General features: G+C 36.0%; 1 protein-coding gene and 2 pseudogenes across 4 annotated transcripts in view; all 3 read left to right on the forward strand.

The window, feature by feature from the left end:
• The first annotated feature begins 239 nt into the window (after positions 1-239).
• On the forward strand, positions 240-517 carry LOC120594802 (cystatin-A-like; annotated as a pseudogene).
• A 6,900-nt stretch (positions 518-7,417) lies between these two features.
• The window catches only part of RARS2 (arginyl-tRNA synthetase 2, mitochondrial), a 58,388-nt gene continuing 41,244 nt past the window's right edge, over positions 7,418-24,561 (forward strand). The window contains exons 1-3 of one of the 4 annotated variants that reach the window (XM_039852896.1): positions 7,418-7,708; positions 7,857-7,894; positions 22,325-22,398. In XM_039852896.1, coding sequence (XP_039708830.1) covers positions 7,420-7,708; positions 7,857-7,894; positions 22,325-22,398 — 401 coding nt within the window. In that variant the 5' untranslated portion in view covers positions 7,418-7,419. Of the gene's footprint in view, positions 7,709-7,856; positions 7,895-13,416; positions 13,475-22,324; positions 22,399-24,561 lie in introns of those variants that run through there. The other 3 variants (XM_039852897.1, XM_039852899.1, XM_039852900.1) reach the window with 3 other exon arrangements.
• Positions 17,513-17,629, forward strand: LOC120595212 (uncharacterized; annotated as a pseudogene).

The raw sequence follows: 24,561 nt of genomic DNA on the forward strand, positions 1-24,561 counted from the left end.
TAAAAGTTAGAAAATCTCTGTACAAAGTCAATATCCTTTACATTTATTTATATATCTTACATTCTTAATATATTAGTTGTATCTATAAAATTAAAATATCTTTAATTTTTAATTCTATCATTTATTTTTGAATTTCTAACCGTTTTCATTTAATGGTTTTGATCTGAGGTATATACATTTAATATTAATATATTTTTGACTTCAGTTCTAGTATCCTGCCCAGCAAAGAATTAGTCAAAATGATGCCTGGAGGTTTAATTGAAGCCAAACCTGCCACTCTAGAAATCAAGGAGATTGCTAATGAAGTTAAATCATAGCTTGAAGGAAAAACAAATGAGACTTAGGAAGAATTTGAAGCTGTAGAATACAAAACTCAAGTGGTTGCTGGAAAAAATTACTACATTAAGGTACGAGTAGGTCATAATATTTATATCTACCCGAAAACATTCAAAGCTCTTTGACACTTATTGGTTACCAGAATGACAAAAGCAAGGACAATGAGCTGATGGGATTTTAGTGTTATGTTCCAAAAGTGGTCTGATTTCTTTCACTAGCTACTGATTAATGATCCCTGCTAATAAATGCAACTATCGATAAAGAAGCTTTACGTTTTAAATAAATGAATTTCTTCAAAAAAACGTATATTATTTGCTTTTATTCTAAGGCCTTGTATACTTTGTTTCATATATTTGCTTTGAGCTCTCCTTTATTAAATGATAATATTACTCTTGCTCATTTGTTTGATTGACATAGATTAGCCCAGCCTTTTAGTCTGATTATATTATTTTACATATTTTTAGAATGTTTTCCTCCAAATCATTAGCCATTTATCAAAATACCATTTGTTGCAGTAGCTTTCAAACTTTTTCAACCATGACCCACATTAAGGAATGCATTTTACACAGTAATCCAACATGCACACATATAAGAGAAACAAACAAAAGTCCCACAAAACAATACTTTTATCGTGTGATAACAAATATTATCTATTGTTTTTTAAAACTCTCATGACCCACTAAATTGGTATCACGACTCGCACTTGGGTTATATATAACTTTCAGTTTGAAAGACACTCGTTTATTGAATAATCCATCATTTCTCACGATTTGAGATGCCTTTATCATCTAAATATATATATACTTAAAAGTTTGTCTTTTGTTCTACTAAATCCAACTGTATTCTCATATCAGTCCCAAACTGTTTTAATTATTGTAGCTTTGTAGTACATTCTAATATTGAATAGATCCAGGTCTCTCTCCTACCACCACCAAATATTATCATACTTTTTAAAAAATTGTAAGCCATTCTTTCAAATTAATTTTGTCATTTCTCAAAAATAGTTATTCTGACTGCATAAAATAAAATCTGTAGGTTGATTTGGGGAGAAATGGCATTTTTAATATATTAAAAATTCACATCCAAAAATACTCAGGTCTCTTAGTCAAATATTTTTCATTCCTTATAGTTTTCTACTTTCCTTCATATTTCTTTTTGTTTACTTCTAGGTATTTTATTGTAACAGCTAGAACTTTGATGATATTAAATAATAATTGCGAAAGTACACGTTTTGTTCCTGACTTCACTGAGATGCTGCCAGTATTCTACTATTAAGTTTTAATGCTAACTGCTAGTTTGGAATAGAAATTGTCTTTCATGTTAGGAAACTCTAATCATAGTTGACTCAGAGTTTTTGACAAATATTGATTTTTAACTTTTATCAAAAGGCTTAGAATATATTGAAGTCATCATACGCTAAAATAGTAGACAAGGTTATAATATAAAAATGTAAACAAAAAAAAGCAAGGAGATGCACTAAGAGACAAAGCAGAACAAGAAGGTAGTCTCAAATAGAAGAAGTCATTTTATTTTGAAAATGAGTAAAATCATATAAAATGTTAAAGTGGCAAATCAAGACATGATTTTTTTAAAATGTGCTGAACAATGCAGCAAAATAGATAAAAAAAAAATGTTAAACACTGGGAAACAAGAGCAGCAGGACACTTTAACCTATTACCATAACTGTATCATTTATTGATCAAGTAGGTAAAAAAATAAATACTGAGAGAAGCTAAAGAATATAAGCTCTCACACTAACAGGTTCCCTCCTGCTCCCACTCACAATGCTTTACTTTAGCATGAACATCTACCAGGGTGCCAGTGCCAGTGCCAGTGCCAGTGCCAGTGCCAGTGCCAGTCTGTCTCTTTCTTTCTCCCCTCTCTCTCATTCATATTCCCCCTCTCCCATCTCCCTTTCCCAAATACTGAGAAGAGTTACCAGTCTGCTCTTAGAGACAAACCCAAGTATCTTCAAGTCAGGGGACAGATGGTGGTGGACATAATGCAGAGCTTCTTTCTACTTTTTCAAGCAATCTTGATTCAAGAATTGAAGCCAGTGAACTCAAGTGCTAAAATCTGGATATGTTTTCCTCATTCCTACTCCATCTGTCTTAAAATCAAGGTCAATTCACCTAAGATTTTCATATTATAACAGTATCTGTTGGTCTTAGATCAGCACAATGAAAAAAAAATCTAATGTACTTCAAAGCAAAATTCAAATTATACAATTTACACATTAGGTTCACTAACACTAAAGATTTTACACAAATCTTAATAAATTATAGTTGAAATCTAATACAAAAAGTTCTAAACAAAAACTCGCCTCATATTATGAGAGGTATCAAGTAATGGTTAGACCATGGACTCTAGACTCAGACAGCTTGGGTTCAAATCCCGGTTCTGCCACTTACTAGCATTCACTGAGAAAGTTCTTTATATGTCTAAGTATTCTCACATATTTTAATGGAGAAAATTATATATTCTTCATAGTTTGCTGTGAGAATTAAACATATAGCAAGTGCTAAAATAGTCCGGCACATAATAAACATTAATAAATATTAGCAATTTTATTAGTTATAGTAACATTGCTGATATCAGATATCATTTCATGCTATGTATCCTTTATGGATAATGGAGGAACAAGTCTTGACTTTTCTCTGAAAATGAACTATTTCTCCCTAAGTTTGGCAATCTCCAAAATCAAAAAAAGAAATCCGTAAGTTAAACACTTAAAAATAAAATTACTTATAATGTAGCTATTCTTTGTTTATTGTTTCCAATTCTATCAGTGTCACTTTTCATTTTCAGGAAGGCAAGGAACACAGAAAACTTCAGGTTTCTTTGAGACCAAGTCTATAAGGGTGTAAAGCTTGAGATCACTGTTTATTCTCCCACTGAGAAACTGGATTCACATCACAAGTCATATTTTCTACCCTCTGTTCCCCTCAGTATGGACCATTATTTTATTATTTGCTCTTAAACAGACATATCTTATCTAGCTGGTCTCAAACCAAAGGTCTGTATTGTGTGATGTTTTAGAAAAACCCTATTCTAGATATTCAAGATATTTCCTTAATCAATGGTATAGTTCACTTTTTTTCATTCAAAACTAGTGCATGAGTATGCTTAATTCCGCATCATAATTTTTCCATCATTAACCTTCACAGTGCTGAATGCTAAATATAAATATCCAATCAGCCTGTAAAGGGCCTTTAAAAATACCAATACCTGGGTACCACTCCCAGATATTCTACTCAGATGGTCCGGGCTGGGGTCCCAGCACTGGTATCTTTAAAAAGTTCCCCAAGTTGAAATCTGATTAAGGTCAATAGATTGTACCAATGTTAGTTTCCTGGTTGTGATACTGTACTATAGTTATGCAAAATGTTACACTAGGAATAACCAGGTGAAGGTACAGGTAAACTCTTTACACTCCTTCTCGCAACTGCATGTGAATACCATATATCTGAAAAAAAAAAATTGTTTTAAAGTTCCCCAAGTGATTATAATCTTCAGCGACAATGGAGAACCAATGCAATTAACACTTTCTGACTGACAGTAATATTGTGATTTGTTTGAAGAAGTCTTCTTAACTTGATCACCAAATAGATATCTGGATAATGAAGATCAGTGAAGAAAGTGAACACAGTATCTTTTTTTAATAATTTTATTGATATAATTTACAAATAATATGCTCATTTTAACAGATGATATGTCTTAACAAAAGTATATACTCACATAACCACTCCCTCAATATAGGGAACATTTCTCTCACTGCAAAAAGAGTCCCTCCTATCTTTTTGCATTCAAGTCCCCCTACCCCACCTCAGGAAGCCATAAAGATTTTTAAGACACTCTCTTTTAAAGAACAGTGACATAACCTCTGAAGGAAATTTACTTTCCAATTTGCCTTTTGAAGGTATATTTTTATTCCCTTTTAGATTAGTACCCTTGGGTGTACCCTTATCCCTTTGACCTATAGTTTGGAACATAACTGGTACATCAACATTGTAAGTAAGCCAAGCTTAAACAAGAGAATTACTAAATTCAATTAGGGCTAGGTTAGTTCAAGATTTGGAGGAGGAAAACTAGCAAATTTGACATTAAGACATCTTACCTACTGGCACAGAGGTCTTTCTTTTCTTGAAGTTTGACTTAAACACAAAGCAGCCCTATAAAAAAGAAAGAAAAAAATCATAAAGTCAAAGTAACCAAGGAATAGAAAAATCTATTAACCAAGTATGGTTAAGCAGATTGAAAAAAAAAGTGTTTCTTTAAAGTGCTAAGAAATCATCGCTTTACTCTGAACTATAGAAGGAAAACTCTTAAACAATGTGGGGACTATTTCCTTCTCCTCCTTCCCATGAGACGTTCAACTTTGATTTTGGTCTTTGAGACCTGATCTAAGAGGCAAACAAAAAAAAAAGGCTTATGAAATTTAAACTCAGAAAGGTTTCATTTTTATAAAACTTAAAAAACATTAGTACTATACATTAAAATGAAGATTAAGAAGATCAAAACTAGTGATGCTCTGAAGCTTCAAAAAAAGTATTTATTATATAATTAAACTCCAAGTAACTATAACCTTGATGAGAAATAGATCATTTTGGCTCTTGTTTCACCTTTCCTCATCTGATAAACTCTTATTCATTTATCCATTACACTTCAACTCTAACTCACCTGGTCTGGGAAACCTTCCCCAACTCTCTAGTCAGAATTATTCCTTTCCCTAAGATCTCACAGTACTCAAATATCTTTACTTTGCATTGTTTTAAATCACTCTATCGTAGCTATTTAGGGCCTGTCTCCCCAAGTAGTTTGTGAGCACCTTCAGAGCACAGACTGCATTTGGTTCATAATCGTTTCCTCAATGTTTGGAACAGTGTTAACATGTACACATATCAATCAGTATGTGGAATGAATGAATACTTGCCAAGTAATTTTCCTGGTACTTGCTTAGTTTCATGTTATTATCTGACTAGTGATACAAAGTCTTCAAGCTACTGGTTCTATGTTTATTCTACCAGTCTTAAAGCCACACACCATAGACAGCTTCTTAAGATTGCCATTTCTATGGAAAATGAAAGAAAAATGAAAGAACTACACCTAAAAAACATCATCTCAGGATAGTGCTAAAGACAGCAGTGCAAATATAAAGTGGCCATTTAGATTACAGATCCAAAGTGAGAACTATGCCTTATATTCTTGTATCTCCAACTAGTAGAACTATTTAAAATATATGTAAGTATTTAGAAAAATCAAGTGGTACCATGACAAGCTTGTCCTTGCCTCCTTTCTATATCCATCTGCAAGTCAGTCAAAGAAAAAGTTATGAAAGAGTGAGATATGAAGAGTGCCAAGAATGTACTGCAGTGGAAGTAATATGGTTAACCACTCCGAACTCTTGAACAAGGGTTGGTGTTTGAGATGGAGGAAGAAGTCGAGGAGGGCAGACAGCAAGAAAACACAAGAGAAATTTGCATAGGTTAAAAAAAAAAAAAAAGCTGACAGTTCTATGAACTCCTGAAATAGTCTTTAAATATTCTTACTTATGTAAGGTCTCCTTCGTAATCATCTCAATACAAGCATTACTGTTACGAAGCCATAAAAGCTTTCCTAAAAAAAAGTTCACAATTCTGCAAGAGATAAAAAAATAAGAGGCTCCAGCAACAAAAAGGATTAGGGGACAGACCACTCAAAACCTGTGGAATTTTATAACCAGAGCAAAACAAAAACATACCAATCCTAATAAAAAAAAAAAAAAAGTACTAGCACAGTTAAATCTCTTCTGCTGTTTGCACCTAGCATCAGAGTCAGTCAATCCTTTGTAAACTTAAACCCTACGACTTGTAGCTCCTCCTTGATATGTAGTGTTGAAAGGCATTGCTTCTCATAATTTTTAGTCAAAATCAAAAATTAGATCCATGGTATAGCCTTCTTCATTAATCTATTTTAACAAAGAAATGTCTTTGCAACTTCTTCATCTGCATTCTCAGTTTTAAGTTAAGACAGCTTAACTTCAGGGGCTTCCAGTTGTACTCATATTACTACAGGTCTTTAACTTTATAGCAGCGCTGTCCAATAGAACTTTCAATAAGGATGGAAATATCATAATCTGCACTAATACAGTAGTCACAGCCACATGTGGTCACTGGGCACTTGAAATATGACTAGGGAGACTAAGGAATTGAATTTTTAATTTTATTTAATTTTATTTTAATTTTAAAAGCCACGTGGCTTGTGGCCACTGCACTGGAAAAGAACTCTAAAGTGTATCTTCTTATGAACTACACTACTATGTCTCGCAATGCCTGACCATCTAAGCAGCTCAAATGAAAAGATCTATATGATCTCACTCACTCACTCGAATACATACATACACACACGCACTACACTGCTTTCATTCTCTTGTTTCATTGTTTCTTCTGTATCTCCACTCTCTGATTATATGGATTTTTCAATTCTGTTAATATGCCATTTTATTTCTATCTTCTGTGCCAAAGAATATGTCATTCTCTCTGCTAGAACCGTCCCTCAGCCCCTCAATCCTTTACCTAACCTTTTACTCATTTTTCAGGTCTCAGATGAAATGTCACTTTCTCCAAAGGCCTTCGCTGACCAGCCTCCCTCCCCCCCACCCCCGCACGGGACAATCTAGATTGGGTTCTAGTCACTCTTCTGTTCTTTCACTTAGAACTTTCTTTTTTGCTAAGATTTATCACAATTTGTGGTTAGTTCATCTGTGTTTAGTGCTTTTCTTGAGTGCAAAAACGGAGTCTACTTTATCATTGTATTCGGGTAGCTAACGGCGTGCTTGGAGCACAACAAACATTTATAAAAAGCAAAAAAAAAGGCGGTGGGAGACTGAGGCATACCCTCCGAGCATCCGGCCTCCACAAACCAGAACTTAAAAATCCTGCTAGTCGGAATACTAAGGCAGATAGGTGTCTTCGCTCCTCAAGGAAAGTTAACCTCAACTGAAGCCGGAGCAATGACGCCTCAGCCCGGCCCCGCCGCTCCTTCCCCTGGAGTCCGTACAAGGAGGCCTACGTAACCTCCGCTTCATCTCTTCTTCAAAGGGGAATGAGGCGGCGGCGGAGTCCCAGTGGGCACCTGCCCCCACGTACCTTGGACACCGAGGAGGTGGACATGGTCCCGGGGGCCTGCGGGATTCCAGATGCTCGGGATTTCCCGCGCTCCCTCGCGGCAGCGGGGCAGAGGTTAGAAGCGAACCATTGGGCTCCTTCATTGGCTGACATCATCCTCGGGGGTCGGCTTCCGGCGCTCGGAGGCGGGGCTGCAGAGGAGCCCGGGTCGCGCTTCGTCGAGCCCCGACATGGCGTGCGGCTTCCGGAGGTCCATCGCCTGTCAGGTACCAAATCAGGAACTGGCAGAAGGAGGGTCCTCGCTGAGCCCCGCACCCCAAAGCTGTTTCACAGCTGCGGGCCAGTCCTTAGTCAGCGGGAGGGCGGGTTCTAAGTAAACCCTGTTTATTTCTACCGCTTCCCTCTTCTTTCGAGATGCTTCAGCTGCTAAAGCAAACCCAGTGGAGGGCCAGGTATGCGGCCCTGATCAGTGTGAAAAGTAAACTTTGAAAGGCACATTTGCTTCCCTCACTATTTCTCACCCTACAGCTCTGTATTCTTTACCTGGGTGGAAAGTCATTGGACCATGCTTAGATCCTATAGAAATTAGTGTTGAACTCTTGAAATCAGGAGGCTTTGGCTAGAAATAAATGATAAAGATTTATTCAAGGGCCTCAGGGTTTGTGATCCAGAAATACAACTAGATAATAACCAGAGTATTCCGAAGAAGAAAGAAAAGCTGAAGGTTCTTACAGTAAAATATCTATTCTTGAGAAGAATTAGTTCTGTGTGCTTAGCCTCTAGATTGGTCCCAGACTATAATCCTGTAGAAGACAAGTGGTCTGGATAATGGTTGTCACATCGTCTGGATATGTGAACATTCTTTAACCTTCAGAGGGTAACCGGAGGGTTATCTAGATGTTTCCTCTATATCTAAGTATTGATACAGGACTGGAAGGATGACACTTCTAAGTTCCCAGGCTAGTTAAAACAAAAATAGAATTATTTCCTCGTACCACAACCTACTTGATTTTAGTAACTTAGCAGCTTGACTATTGTGACTCCATTTTATTTCTTTATTCTTCAGTGTTCTTTACACTTAGTGAAATTGACGATGGATCTGAATTTTCATTATAAAGGATTTCATTTAAAAACTGGTCATTTCTCTTGTGGTCACTTTGGCTGCCTGCCCTAGAATTATTTTTGGTAACCCCAAAGATAACAGGAGACCTTGTTTTTCTTGATTAGAGGCATGTTTGAACAAATCTGTAATGAGGAAGGGAATAAAACACTGCTGGCTTCCCAAATATCACCAACATACCTTTTGATAAGATAAAGTTGAATTTATGGCTTACTAGGGTAAGGAAGAAGACCACCTCAGCAGAGTTCTGATAGTGTCTTACTGAAAAGGAAAGATTTTATTGAGGATTTGAAGGCTGGTCTTTCAGTGACAGAGTGAGAGGGCAGGATAGTGGAGATAGCTTGATTAGAATTGAGTACTTGCCAGTTTTAGGGACTGATGGAAAGAACAAGCAGAGGAATGCAAGGAACCTTACGGCATAATGCTATCTCTTGAAAAATTGATAGATTTTTTCAGAAAGTTCCTATAATGAACAATTAAGCTATTTGGGCAGGAGTCTCCTAAAATAGTAAAGTCATGCTAATAACAAAATAATAAAGTCATATTAGTGTAAACTATGTCAGGGTAGGTAGTTTTGAACCTCAGTGTTCCAAGCTATGTGTGTTGGAGTAGGGAAAGTAAGGTGGTTTCCATTCTCAGCCCTTAGGTCAAGACAGTGCCATGACCAGAAACATTTTGTGTTTAGTTTTGCAAAGGCTGTATGCTTCCTTATAAAGAAGGTAAGTTGGAGAAATAGGGAGTAATGTGTATTGAGTGTATATTTGTGTTAGTTACTTTACATTTACATTTGGGCCCCGTGACAACCCTATGACATAGGCATATTAGCCTTACTAGATAGTTGAGTAAATTAAGATCCAGAGAGATTAAAAAACATGCCAAAGGCCACTTGGTCAGTAAATTGAAGAGTTGATTTATGAACAGAGATCTAACTTCAGAATAAGCTCCTTCCTATACATTATGCTGTTTGTGAAGGCAAGGAGCACCATTTGCTTGTTAATCAGAGTCTAATAGATTTGTATGGCAACATAAACTAAGCAAATACATATATCTCTGAATATGGAATCATTGAGAGATGATCTGAAATGAGCATAAATAAAAATATGTGCACTGCCTGCCTTTACATATGAGGACATTTTGCTAGTTTAGGAATGAAGGAATATATTACATGCATTGGCACATTTGATTAATGAGTCTACAATTTTCTAAGAACTGTCATCGATCCAAAGTTGAAAATGAGTAGAATATAGCTTCAGCCCTGGCATGACTCCAGATTAACTTGGGAAACAGATATATAAAACAGGTATTGCAGTGCGGTCTGTAACTACTAGGTTAGAAGCATATGTGATATGCTAAGAGAATATGGAGAAGAGAGCTTCTAAGTGTCAGGGAAGGCTTTGTGGAAAAGGCGGTGTTGGGGCTCAATCCTGAAGAGAGGATGGGTGGGAGTGTACCAGGTGAGTAGGGTGAGAGCTTGGGGAGCGGGTAGGATATTCAAGAAGAGCATGAGCATAGACACTGACACATGGGTATGTTCACGGAACCACAATATTTGGGTATAGCTGAAATTTAAAGTATGCCTCTGATACCTCACTTCAGCAAGTCCTGTTGATTTATCTTCAAAATAATATCTTGAATCAGTCCATTCTTTTTCATAACTATTGCCCCTCCCTTCATGCACCCCAAACCAAGCTACCATTATCACCTACATCGACTGCTTATAAAGGTGTTCTAGACGGTTATTCTCGTACTCCCTCCATTCTCCTTATAGTAAAAGAAGTGTCTTCTAACATAATCAAATCATATTACTTACCTATTTAAAACTACATTGCATAAACTCAACCAGAACGTTAACATTTTTCTTTCCAACCTCATTGTACCACTCTGTCCCTTTCTATAGTATTCTAACCACTTTATAATTTTCTATTTTTCCATTACCATTGCATAATTATTCCTTTGCCTAAAAGAAATACATTTTATATCATGAACCTCTATGCAAGATGGAAGTTTCACAAAACAATACTTATAATGTGTGTGCATTCTTTTCTATACTGCTTCATTTTTCAAAAACTGAGAATTTATTCTCAGCTGACAACCTATAGTTTGAAAACTCTGTCCTCCAGTTATTTCCTATCTCAGACCATTGTTTGCTTCCATCATAACACCTATAAGAGTTAATAATTTACTGTTTTGTTTTACTTATTTTGGTGTATGTTTCCCCTGTAAGCTTCATGAAGACTGAGAGCATGTTTTATTCACTATTATTTCCCCATCACTGGCAAAGTACCTGAGACATAGGAGGTGTTTAATACACACTTGAAGAGTGATTGGCTGTTGTGATATAATCTAAAGTTTTCAACTTTACCAAATGAGTTCATAATTTTAAAGCTGTGAGATGACATTGTAATAGTGGAAAGGATTAAAATTCTAGCCTCTCCATTTATGCAGCTAACTTACTCTTGGCAAGTTAATTAACCAGCTGTAAGATAACGGTATTGATTCCAAGTTTACGGGATTTTCCCAAGGATTAACGATGATGATGATGATGGTGATGATGATGATGAAGAAGATAATATTAACTACTATTTGTGGGATATGTCATTTGTACCATGCTGTCTTTTGCTGAACTTTACAGAGCTATTGATATGACCTAAAGAGATAATGTTAACAGAAAATGTTTAGTGTCAAGAACTGTGAGGGGTCTGTGATTTTACCCTACAAGTTAGTCTACCACAGTTCCATGGATGTTGGCAGAAAACATGAGACTCCTGGGTGAGAGAAAAGAATTTTCTTATTCACAGCAGTACTAGTAGCCAGAGTATCAACGTTTTATCAGTTTCCCAAGCCTCTCTTCTTCCCACAGTGTGTAGAGAGTCAGATGATACCTTCACAGGCAGAGTGCTGTGTTATGTAGGAGAGGAACCCTGAGTCTTTCATAGTAGGCAGCAAACATGTTCCTTTTTCCTCTGTACTGGGACACCATTTCTCTTACAAATCTGTTTGCTCTACAAACAGCCTTGAAAAGATAGCCCAGAACAAAGCATTTCGTGCCTTGCTTACAAGACACACAGAAACATAAGAATTTTATAGAGATTTTTCTCTCAACACATAACATGGTGGTACTCATATGAAGTTTGCAGTATTTGATATCATCTCATTTAATCTTTTCAGTCATCCTATGATATTTGTATCATTATCTCCATTTTATAGAGGAGGACACTTAACACTCAGGAAGATGAGAAGAATAACTTAAAGTCACAGAGCTACAAAATTGTAGAGTTGAACTACTAACCCAACTGTTTAAATTCTAAAAGCTGGAATTCTTCATATTCTGTAGAATGACCTTTGTAAAATGTTTATCTGGCTCAGATTCATAATGATGAATCACTTTCTTTTTATTTAGATTTTGACATTAAACTTTAAGATAAATTCTGCTAGTTTGTTTTAATTTTTTTACTTTTAATTTTGAATTTTCAATTTACAGAAAAGTTGTGATAATAGTACAGAGTACTCCATATACTCTTTATCAAAATTCATAAATTATTAATATTTTGCCACATTTGCTTTATCATTCTCTCTAGCTATGTAATTTATTTTTCCTGTATCATTTGAGAGTAGGCTTCATGCATCTGGCGCCTTAACCTTTTGATATCTATTGTTTACTTCCTAAGAACAAGGTTTATCTTATGTAACTCCAGCATAGTTCTTAAATTCACAGAACATTGATACAATACTTTTATCTAATTTATAGTCTGTTTCAGTTTTGTTGTTTTTCAATAGTCTTTTTTTTTTTCCTTTTGGTGTAAAATCGCAAACTGCATGTAGTTGTTATGTAATGGTTACATTTTAAGTGACCTGATGCTCTCCTTCCCATTAATTTATATCTACATAACTTCATAGAGATACACTGCTAACTGTGAATAAAAGAGAGCCTCTGACTGCTGATGAGTTTTTTTTTCCTTCAGTCTTTACTGAAATATAATAGGCAACTAGTTGCCTGCATTTGCATGGTACAGTTCAATGAGTTTTTTTTTCTGTTGTAGTTGGCATGCAACACAACAGCCTCAGCTGTACATCATATTGATCAGAGATTCACACCGCAGCTTTTATCACCCCACCAAATCTAGCACCCCTTCTCCCCCTTACATTTTCATTCCAACATTAACCATATTCCCCATGCTATATTCTACATCCCCATATCTACTCTGCAACCATCCACCTGCACCTCTCAATCCCTTTGCCCTCTTTCCCCCTGCCCAACCCCTCTCCCATCTAGTATCCCTCTGTATATTCTCTGTATCTATGAGTTTATTTCTGCTTTTGTTGTTATTGATTTTGTTCTTAAGATTCCACATGTATGTGAAATCATACAATATTTTTCTTTATTCAACCCATTTCATTCAACACAGTACCTTCTAGGTCCATTAAGGCAATATCTTTTTCCATCCCCTTCCTTTTAGTCTGTGTGTGTCTTTTAATCAAGAGTCTCTTGTAGGCATCATATGTAGGGATCTTGTTTTCTTATCCATTCAACCACTCTATCTTTTGGTTGTAGCACTTAATTCTTTGCCATTTGAGGTACTTCTTCATAGGAATATAGTTGTTCCCATTCTTTATCCCTGTTTTTGACACATGTTTTTTCTTCTCAAAGAAGTCCCTCCAACATTTCCTATAATATTGGCTTGGTGGTGATAAATTCCTTTAGTTTTGTTTTGTTTTTGTTTTTGTTTTTTTGGTCTGGAAAGCTCTTTATCTGTCCTTCAAGTCTAAATGATAGCTTTGCTGAATAAAGTATTCTTGGTTGTAGGTCCTGGGTTTTCTTCATGTTGAATATTTTGTTCCAAGCCCTTCTGTCCTGCAGAGTTGATTTTGAGAAATCAGCTGCCATGCCAGTCTTATGGGTGCTCCCTTATAGGTAACCAACTACTTTTCTCTTTCTGCTTTTAAGAGTCTCTCTTTGTATTTAACCTTTGGCATTTTAATTATGATGTGTCTTGATGTGGGCCCCTTTGGATTCCTGGTTTGGGGGACTCTCTGAGCGTCCTGGGGTTTTACGTTCATTTCCTTCACCAGGTTGGGGAAGTTTTCCATCATTATTTCTTCAAATAGCTGTTCAACATCTTGTTTTCCTTCAGGTACCCCAATGACCTGGATATTTTTACCTTTAATAGTGTCCCATAGGCTCCTTAAATTATTATTGTAGTCTTGGCTTCTTTTTACTTGCCATGCTGATTGAGTATCCTTGGCTTTCCCACCCTCTATATAAGTCATTTGATCCTGTTCTTTATGCACTTTGTTTATTCCATTTAATATGCTTCTCATCTCAGATAATGTGTTCTTCATTTCTGACTGGTTCTCTTTTATCATTTCCATTTCCATTATTGTTTTTGATCTCTTTATTGAAGTTCTCACTGAATGCATCCACACTTCCCATAAGTTCATTGAGCATCTTTATAACCAGTGTACTGAACTCTGCATCTATTAGATTACTTGACTTCATTATTTCTGCATCTCTGTTCTTTTCTCTCATATGGTTTCTGCTTCTTTGTCTTCCCATTTTGGCTGCCTTTCTGTGTCTGTTTCTGTGTACTAAGCAAAGCTCCTAAGTCTTCTGGTCTTATTAGTATGGCTTTGTGAAGTAGGTGTCCAGTGGCACGGTCCTGAGAGGGGTTCAGCTGCAGGCCAAATTTAGCCCAGGCTTATGCCCCTCCGGGGCCACGTGTTAAGATTCAGCAAGCAAGCCACAGATGCTGTGCTTATAGTTGCCTCAAAAGGCCACACCAGAAACTGAGGCCAGCTGCTGCCAGTATGAGTCTAGGTACTGCTCAGCAAGGGGCACCTGATTCACCAAGGCTACACCTGCATGTGGCTTGGATGCGGCCGCGAGTTGAGGGAGGCGGAGTTTCAGGGAATCCTTTAGGCTGAGTGACCTCTATTAGCCAGTTTGATGATGGCTCCGCTATGGTGGATTCTATTATGGCAGTGCTGAATCCACGCACTGGGAGCGGGGAGGGCTTGACAGAGGAATAATGGATACCGCAGGCACTTCTGTACCGAGCATGTCTGGCCTTGGCTTTCACTCCGACAACTCAATGTTCCCCTCTAAGTCCCGGCACAGCCAAACCGGCACTGGTGCTCCGATCAAGCAGATCCGTCACTGCAAAAGTCTGCTTATGGACACTGCCCCTTTAAGAGGTGTTTGCAACTGTTTGCTGCTGCCGCAACCTTTGTCCCACTCAGCCACTTGGGACCGGGCAGCCTCGCGTCCTTTCCCCGTCCTACCTTCTGCCGTTGCAGGGTGATTTCTTAAATTTCTCCCTAGTTGTATAGCTTGTTCCTCTAGATCCCAGGCGATTTTTCCTTGCTGTTTGCTCCTTTTTTCAGTCACAACTTTGGTTTGGTTGCCAGAAGAACGAACAGAGCCTCTTACCATCTATGCCATTTTTCCCCCCACTACCGACTGGTGATGATTTTTATTGTTTGTTTTAGCTGTGGCCTCGAGGAGCAATTGAACTTGTTGACCAATTGTTATCATCTAGTCCTAAAATGAAATATTTATCTCGGGAAGATATTTACCCACAATCAGGTGAATGACAGGAGTGACCAAATTATCTAGGTGTGTACTTCACTTCTAACCTACTGTTACAGGCCCACCAGCATGCATTCTGCTTGAAACCACAAGTTCTACAGGATCCATGCTAAATTTCTTTCATTATCTATATAATTGGTAATAACTTGCCCTCGAGAGTATTGGGGAAGTTCTCTTCTGAAACCCTGAAGTTTCAGCTGTTACTTTGTTTGCTGCCTGTTTGAGTCTGAGAAATCCAGACCTGTACTTGAAGAAAGTCTCTTTAAATGTGGAGTGCTTGTACGTAGGCTCTTGGTGGCAAACAGACACACCTGATCTTGTTATATTAGAGAGTCAGAAGTGAGGAATAACCAAGGATAATTGACAGTTTAAATAATTTAAGATCTGGAACAGTGATAACCTTTTAAGAATTTTAAGACTCATGACCTTGTTATAAAAATACAGAGCTTATTTCCATAAGACAATGTCAGTTCTGCCACCTAGATGTCTGGTTGCTAAAGCTTAAGGATCTCTTTTTCATTAGCATCTTGAACTTGGCTTCAAACTGACTTGTCTAGAGCCAGACAGACAGAATATTTTTTGGCTTTATGTTCAGTACCTAGCTACCAGGAGTAGGAATTGTGTGTGCCTATGAAAGAAATGGTTGAGAGCTGCCCACAAGCTGATTAATTAATGTACTTTCTCATACTGGGTACTCTGGGAACCAAAGATTCTATTATATTAGACTCTTTCACCTTAAGTTGCCAAATCTGAGGTTTAGGATTGTACCTGGTACATTGTAAACACGCAATACTTATTAGTGACTATTATATTCTGTATTAGAATCTCTAGTGTTAGGTTCTACAACCAGATCTGGCATGTATGGATTTTTCTCTTGATATTCCCTTAAGAAGTACTTTCTGCTTTCAACCTCAGATTTCTTCTTCATTCAATTGCATTATTTAGTTTATTTCTCAAGGACCATGTCTAATATTTTGTGGATTTTATTTCTCTATTAATATTTTGGGCTTTACCGTTAGTCCTTTATTATTTTATTTTCATTATCTTTAATGTTTTATTCTGTAAAACTTTTTTGTCATCAATATGAGGCCTCAAGTAGATATTTATCAGTAGGCCCTTGTTATACTTGTGGTAGTCCCAGATGAAGCCCAATTCCAGGACAAACAGCTTTATCTGAAGGAGAAAAAAGAAAAGAAAGCCTGTAGCTAAGGAAAAGCATAGCCCATGTTCTCACCAGAGGAAACACTAAATCCAGTCTCAAAGACAGTTGAAGAAAGTCTTATTATTTCCAGAATAATTCTGAACCCATGAGAATGTAGGTAAGTTAAAAACCATGCACTCTGACTTTTGACCACTGGACAGTGGTTCTTTTTTCTTTTTCTTCTCTGCGTGCGTGCGTGCGTGTATGTGTGCGTGCCTTGCCCCTTTGAAAGATACTGTACTATTGAAAAAACTCACTAGCCTGAGCACTGATTGTTAACGTAGAAGGCAGCTGGTATCTCCCTGAGCAGTGGTTCTCGAGTCTTGGCTACAGGCTGGAATCACCTGAGAAGCATTAAAAAATATCTAAGCCCAGGCCCATTGGTCTGGGGTCAGGTGAGGGTCTTGAAGTTCTAAAAATCATCAGGTGATTCTAATGTTCATCTAGGCTTAATAACCAACCAAGGATGACCAGGAGGCAGAAAAGTATAATGGAGTGGTCCCCACACTTTGCCTGCACATTAGAATCAACCTGAGAACTTTCTAACATTGTGTTGCCCAGGTCATACCCTGTGCTAATTAAATCAGAATATTTGTATGTGGGAGCTAGGCCTCAGTGTGTTCTAAAGACCTTGGGTCATTTTAGTGTTCTGCAAAGTGTAGGAACCACTGATATAGTGATTAAGAAAAATGGATTGTGAAAGACATATGGGTTTAAATCCAACTTCTCTGAGGGGTATGTAAGTTCTCTGTCCCTCTTCCTAAAAATTTGAGAAATTACTTAGCTACCTTGTAGGCTTGTTATTACGATTTGATGAGTTAATACACACATAGTACTTAGCACTGTGTTTGGTACATCATATACTCACAATAGGTATTCATTATGTTAAATTAGAATTCTGAGGATGGGATATTTTGAATCCCCTTTCTGCATCACTACCACCCCAGAGGCTTTTTGGTGTGGGGGATCTAGTTATCTATTACCCTCAGTGAATGCTTTAGCCCCACATGAATTAGATGCTCAGAAAGCTACATACCTGAACCATACTCAGTTTTCAATAGAAATTCCTTAACAGTACTTTCATAAAATTGTGTTTTGGTAAAGAAAAAAAATTCTCATTTTTGCAAAAATAATGCCTGTTCATTGTTAAGAATTGTGATACAGTCTACGGCCATGCTACCCTGAACAAGCCTGATCCTGTCTGATCTCGGAAGCTAAGCAGCGTCGGGCCTGGTTAGTACATGGATGGGAGACCACCTAGGAAGACCAGGTGCTGGTCTTATAAAAAATAAAAATAAAAAAATAAGTGATTTTAAGCTGACAAGGTCCTTGCAATCTGTGAGGTCAACCAAGGGTTGCCTCGCCTAAAAAAAAAGAATTGTGATACAAAAAGGTGCAAAGAATTTTTTAAAACTCCCCCATAAATAATCATCATTAACAGGTTGACTTTCATTTTAGATATATTTCTTTGCAGTTATACAGGCAGAAAAAAAAAAAAGGAAGAAAGATAGGAAGGAAGCCTGGATAGATATGATTTTTATAAAAATTGGACTGTATTGTAAAGAGTTTTTATTTTTAGGTTCGTTTGCTTTTGTTAGTTTTATGATGGAAAATGTCGAATACTAAAAGTATAATAGTGTTATGATTCCCTGTGTACCAATAACTGAAATGTTATTTTAAATAAAAAGTATTAAACATAGTTTTGCTTGAATTTAATGAAAGAAAAAGAAACCAAAGTAAAATTCAAAGAATTATTGATGTATTTCCTAAACGAGCCCTCTACAGTTAAGAGATTATGAGGAACATTACAATTTGGAGTGTTTTTTTAAATCTTGATGTTTCAAATTTACACAGTATCCACCCCTACTGTGAGAGAGGAGGATATTAGCACCTTATATTTGGTATAATTTACCTTTTCTAATTTGGGTAACTTTTTCACTCAAAGTTTGTAACATAGTCTATTAACTATATCTGCACAGCTTATCTCATATTTATTTCATGTTGAGTTTGATAAGATAGATGCTTACCACCAATCCTTTTCCTGATGCATGGCTTAATTGGCTGGATTTCTATAAGTAGATTTTTCAAGAAGGGCTCATAGTGCTTTATTTTTTTAAACTTTATTTTTTTAAAGAAATTATGACTCCAGATAAAATAATCCTAAACATATCAAAAGGGTTGATTATTAGAAAATTAGCATGTTTAGAAATATCAAAATAGATTTAGAAATATTAAAAATCTTTGTTTTAGAAATAAAGCAATAACATCAGATTATTTCGTTCTGGTTTCGAATTTTCCAAAGATTGATACTACAGATGGAAATGCGTGCAACAGTCAACATTTTCAAATTTTCCAATTTCGGTATGTTGGCAACTAAAACTAATTCAAACTGAAAAGCAGCAACTGAGCAGTTGAACCAAACACATCAATCTGCAACTTCTCTAGTGGATGGATCTAGTCCTATGTAATATCATTGCTAAATTATTTGCTTTAACTAGGTGATGGTTGTTGTGATTACATAACATGGTACAAAGTAAAGTGCATTTATTTCATCTCTGGAGTTTTGATTGGGTGCATTACTTTTGAAATTTAGAAACTTAACTAGGATGTATCTCAGTGTTGAATTTTCTATAATGTATTTTCCTGACATAATTTACTTGGATCTGCAAATTCAGTTTAATGAAATATTTGTGGAGAATAATATAGTAAACATCTATGTACTCATCACTGCTTGGGATACATTCATAGTAAGTGATATGCGTAGATGTGATAAACACAAAACCTCATATGTGAGGAAGGAGAAATTGCAACCAGGGATGGATACCTAGGAGATTTTAATAATACTTTAATAATTTATTTTTCGATTATTACATTTTATATAAGTGGTAATCGAACTGTATCCTTCTGCAGCTGGGGTTTTTTTGTTTGCCTCAATTTTTTAAAAAAGATTTATCTATAATGATGCATGGAGGTCTAGTTTTTTCATTTTACTGCTGAGTGGTGTGCCATCGCTGTAATATACCACAGTTTAGATTTTGTTCTTTATCTCACAGATGTCTTCCCTTTTATTGAATATTATGCCCTATCTTCCATCACCTGATCATACTTCTGATTGCAGCTGCCACTTGTGTGATTTCACATGTGCTTCCATTCACCCATTACTAACAGCACTTCATCCTGTCTAAACGCCTGCTGGTCCCAGCCTATACTCAGCTCAAATGTGGCAAAATTATTTTAAGGACAGCCCTCACCGAGAGTGGAAGCTCCTTCTTCCTATTTTTGGATAGGCAATTTTGGTAGACATTGAGTATGCTTCTTAGGAGGTACTAATGGAAATTAAGCCCCCATTGCCTATAGCAGTGACCTTGATAGTACAATCTTCTTCCCTCTCACTCTCCCCAGTTAATCACTTCTGCCCTCAGGAATCACCTCCCAAATAAATTACCTGCTCACAGTCTTTTCTCAAGACCTGCTTTTGGGGGAGCCAAGATACGTATCTATGAATATTTTAATTTTTCTTGGGTTTTGTTGATTCATCTCTAGGCTTCTGATACGTGAGACCAAGTTAGGAGCCCTGCTAAATAAGGCTGCTCCATTCTGCTTCAGAATCTTTTATTTCTTGGCTATCACTTTTTGAAGAGTGTGGCTTTGGGCTTTGTCTCTCTATTCTTATGTATTTGCTACTGGAGAACCAATGCAGCTATATTCCTGTCCTCTTCTTTGCTGCTCTTTTTATATTTTATGGACAACAGTTATCCTAAGGTTAGATAATCATAACCCGATTTTATTTATCTTTCTTCGATTGCTTTATGTTTTTTAGTATCTGTACTCATTATCTTAGCTCTTCTATGTCATACTTTTAATTGTGACTTCCATTGTTTCTTAATTATTGTATAATGTTTGAACAATTTATTTTTTAGACTCCCTTTTTATCTCATTCTATTGTTTATCCTGTCTTTTAGTTCTTGTTTATTGTATTTACAAATCTTGAAGCACTTAAGAAGAATGTCTTTTATTCATTAGGTTATATTTTTCTTCTAGACAGAGTTCTTTGATCTGTATGCCACATTCCTTCTATTCTTTTTCTCTTTCAGTCTGTTCCTCCTCCTCATCTTTCTCTTCCTGTCTCTGTCTGTCTCTCTCTGTGTCTCTGTTGGTCTCTGTCTCTCTCTCTCTCTCTCTCTTTCTGTCTCTCTCTGCCTGTTTGTCATGCTTATTCTTTTTTACCTTGCTAAGGCTTGACAGCTCTGTCCAGACTTTGGATTTGTTCCTGCATTGAGTGGACAGCTTCTTTACATCTCACACTTGTTCTTGGCTCACCTCACTTTTGTGGTTACAAAAATATAAACTGCAGGTCTCTACTCCTTTTGTCTCTATAGTAGGTTTTGGTGACCTGTACACATTACTCCTGAACTCTAACGTGGCATATTAGATTTTTGCTGGCTAGCCCTGATATTTTTTCACCTTCCTAGAAAAGTTCGTTCTCTGATTTTTACTTTCCATACAACATCAAATCAAGATTTATTCCTTGTAGTTAGGAAGCCCTCAGTATGGTGCCCTAGAATCTTCACTTCTGCTGGAAAGTGTTGGAATCTACTTCTGTGTTTTACTCATTCTCTCCCACAGCTCTGTAGCATCTCCTATTCACGAATAATAAAATAATGAAATTCATTTTTTTCTCTCCAGATTTGGGGTGTTAATGAGAATTGTTCAAGTTAGGAGCCTTGTGAAACAGGCTTCATCCATTCCTCTTCATAATCTGTTGTATCTTTCCTTGGCTGTCACTTTTGAAGTTTATAACTTTGGGCTGTGTCTACCCTGTGTATTTGATGGAGAACCAGCCAATCTACCTATTATCTACCTTCTTTCTCCTTTCTTCCTTCTCTTTTATTTTAAATTTAGTAATAGGTGGGAGTTGAGAGGTGGGGGATTATATAAAGAAGGCTGAGTCTTTCTTTTTGGGTTTTGTTTTGTTTTTAGTTGTGGGAAAAGACATAACATAAAATTTACCGTCTTAACCATTTTTAAACACACAGTTTGGCAGGAGACAGTGGTTTTAGTTTTACTACTCTCCTGAAAAGGGAGACATTTACTATGTCTCCCTTTTCCTTCTCCCTCAACAGCCATGGTTACTCCGTTGCAGAGGCTTCATAAAGATTGAAGAGGTGGGAAAGAAAGATGAAGACAGTTTTAAATTCCTTATGGCTGTACTGCTATTGCACTATTTTCTTTTTATGCAGTTCTCATTCAAAGGTTATAGATATGGCATAGGGGTTGAGTGTAGAGTCTGGTTTTAGATAGCTTGTGTTCGTGTCCCACCTTTTCCACTTAAGCGAGTTACATAAATGCTCTGTATTTCAGTTCCATCATTCATGAAATGAAGTCTATAATAGTGTGAAAGTCATGGGATTATTTCAAAGAAAAATTAAGGCATGTTAGATGTACCTGTCTCATATAAGAATCATTCAATAAATGAGATTGATTTATTGAATCAATGGTAGGCAATAAATTTTTGTCTCTTGTTCATTACTATATTCCCAACTCCTATAACAGTGCCTGGCACAAAATAGGCATTCAGTAAATACTTTATGAATGAATAAAAGTCAATTATATTTGGTTCCTCAGAGGTTCATCCCCTCTCTTTATAAAAAAAATTTTTTTTAATTTACAAATATAAAATTCATTCTTTTTGATGAACAGTTCTGTTTGTTATGGTCAAACCCTCTTCTCACCCTCAGTCCCTGGCAACCGCTGATCTGTTCATCCTTACAGTTTTGAGTTTTCCAGAATGTCAAATAAATTGAATCATGCACTATACACCCTGTTGAGTCTGGCATTTGTCACTTAGCATACTGCAGTTGAGGCTCATTTATGTTGTTAAGTGTCTCAATATTTCTTTTATTGCTGAGTAGTATTCCATTGAATCTGTAACAAATATATTAACAGTCTTGCTCTTTTTTTTCCTTTATTTTTAGCTTTCCAGAGTGTTGGATCTTCCACCAGAAAATTTGATCAAGTCAATATCTGCAGTTCCAATTTCGAAAAAAGAGTTAAGTAAAATATATTTGTAACAATCTAAAATGTTGCTGTCAATATAAAAAAAAATTGTTATTCTTCAATTTATAGAGTAGTCCTTGAAATTTACCATAAGATAGAATTTAACTTATTACTCCCGTTGACAAAAATAATAAAATTAAAATTCGTATTTTACATACTCTGACATGGCAAATTATATTAGTATGCTCATGTTGTTGTAATATTTGCTTATGCTACTAACTACAATTATGGCAGTCTCTAAGAAGAATTAGGACTGAGGTTCAAATTTAATTCTATAACAGCAAATAAAAGAACTAAGATGGTGGTTAGGATCTCAGGGTTTTTGAATGGCTCTTAGAAATTATACACCTATCTGATGCTTGAAAATGATTGTACAGTATTTACCTGCTAGGTTTTTTGTGGTTTATTTTTTGTTTTCAGTGTTTCTCTTTGAGGACTTCCAGCGATAAAGAACTGTTGGTTAAAACTACATACAACCAAGAGTTGCTTTCTTGGATGCAGGGAAATATCTATCTCTTTGTGAGTTTGGTCATTCTAAATGATACTTGTTTACCATTTGGCTAGAAAACTTCAATATTTGGATAAAATACCCTCACAGTCAATTAATAATGGCAAGAAATTAGCTACATAGCAGGCATTTAAGCCCTAAGCTTTAGAAAGATGTATAGATATGATCATCAGTACCATTATGTTCTTATGTTTTGTCCCCTTAACTTTGTCAAGATTTTAAGATAGAGAAGGATAAATATTCTTTGTCTCTGAATAGGACAAAGAGATAAGTAGAAAAGGAAGAGAAAGGGTACATGTGGCCTTGTAAAAGTGAGCATCTTTAAAAGTGGCCTGCTGCAACTTTATTGTGTTAAAAGAACAGAGGTAACCGCTGACCAAGGGGACCTCATAATTATATGTACATTGATGTAATGTTCCAAACCAGTTACCTATTTCATAAAATCTGTAAATAACATTCTGCATAATAATGGGAATGTCTCCATTTTTATTTTTTGTTTCATAGGCCTTTAATAAGCAGAATTATCTTGACCCATCTTTTGAATAAGATTTCCTTTACCTGCCTCAGGCTCCTTTGGGCAGCTCCACTTTAACAGTCTTAAATACTGAGACTTTGGTTCGTAGAAAACAAATATTGGAGAGGACCTCAAAAATTTTCTAGGCTACAAGTGTAAAATTCTATATATTAAATTTACTTAAAGGGAATCTCTAATGTTTTGCCATAATAAACCCAGTTGTCCTTTATAATACTAAAACCAAGCCTATTTTATATCTACTTTATTCTGAAATGCTATTCTAAAATGCTACTTTATTCTAAAGTGCCAGAGATTAAGAAATATTATTTTTGTTAATGTTGTTTATTTAATGTGATGTGAATCAATTTGCTCAGGTCTCCTAATTCAATTATAGTTTCAGCTACGGTAGAATTCCTATTTAATACTGATCAAAGTAGAGAGGATTAATAGTTTTATTACTTGCCAGTACTATTCAGGTCTAGAGATTTCACTCTAACACCACAACAACAGCTCCTCAGACATAGTGGGAAAGGAGCTATTGCTTTTTAAACTTTTTTTTAAATTAAATAATATTAAAGTAGAGGAAATAGTTTCATGACCCCTCCGAGCCATCATTCATTATTATTGACACATAGTCAGTTTTGTTTCATCTATATTTCTACCTACTCTCCTTCACAATGGATTATTTTGACAGCTACTGCTTTTCATAGTCAAGATGTTATGTCTTTTAAGGTTTTTCTTAATTTTTCTATCACAAAAGCAAAACAGATAATCTTAAGGAAACTCAGGAAAATACAGAAGAATAAGACAAATTCTCTTTAATCTTACTGCAGTGAGACAACTTATGTTAGCAAGTTGGTGTATTTTTACATTTTCTCTTGGAATATGTCTTGCAGCCTTTAAAAAACAGCTGTAAAAATACTGTATGTATAATTTTTTAACTCTTTTCCCTTGACGTCATTCTTTTTATGTAAATATCACTTTTTAACATTGGCTAAGTAATATTCTCATTCTCCCTTGTTGATAGATATTTAGAATGTTTTCAGTTCTGATTTTTTACATAATTGACATTCAAGAATTACCTGTTTAAATAAAGCAAAAGTTCCTTGTGGGTATATAAAGTTCCCAAAAAA

Source organism: Pteropus medius, unplaced genomic scaffold (genome assembly GCF_902729225.1).
Source record: "Pteropus medius unplaced genomic scaffold, Ma_sr-lr_union100, whole genome shotgun sequence".
Taxonomy (NCBI): Eukaryota; Metazoa; Chordata; class Mammalia; order Chiroptera; family Pteropodidae; genus Pteropus; species Pteropus medius.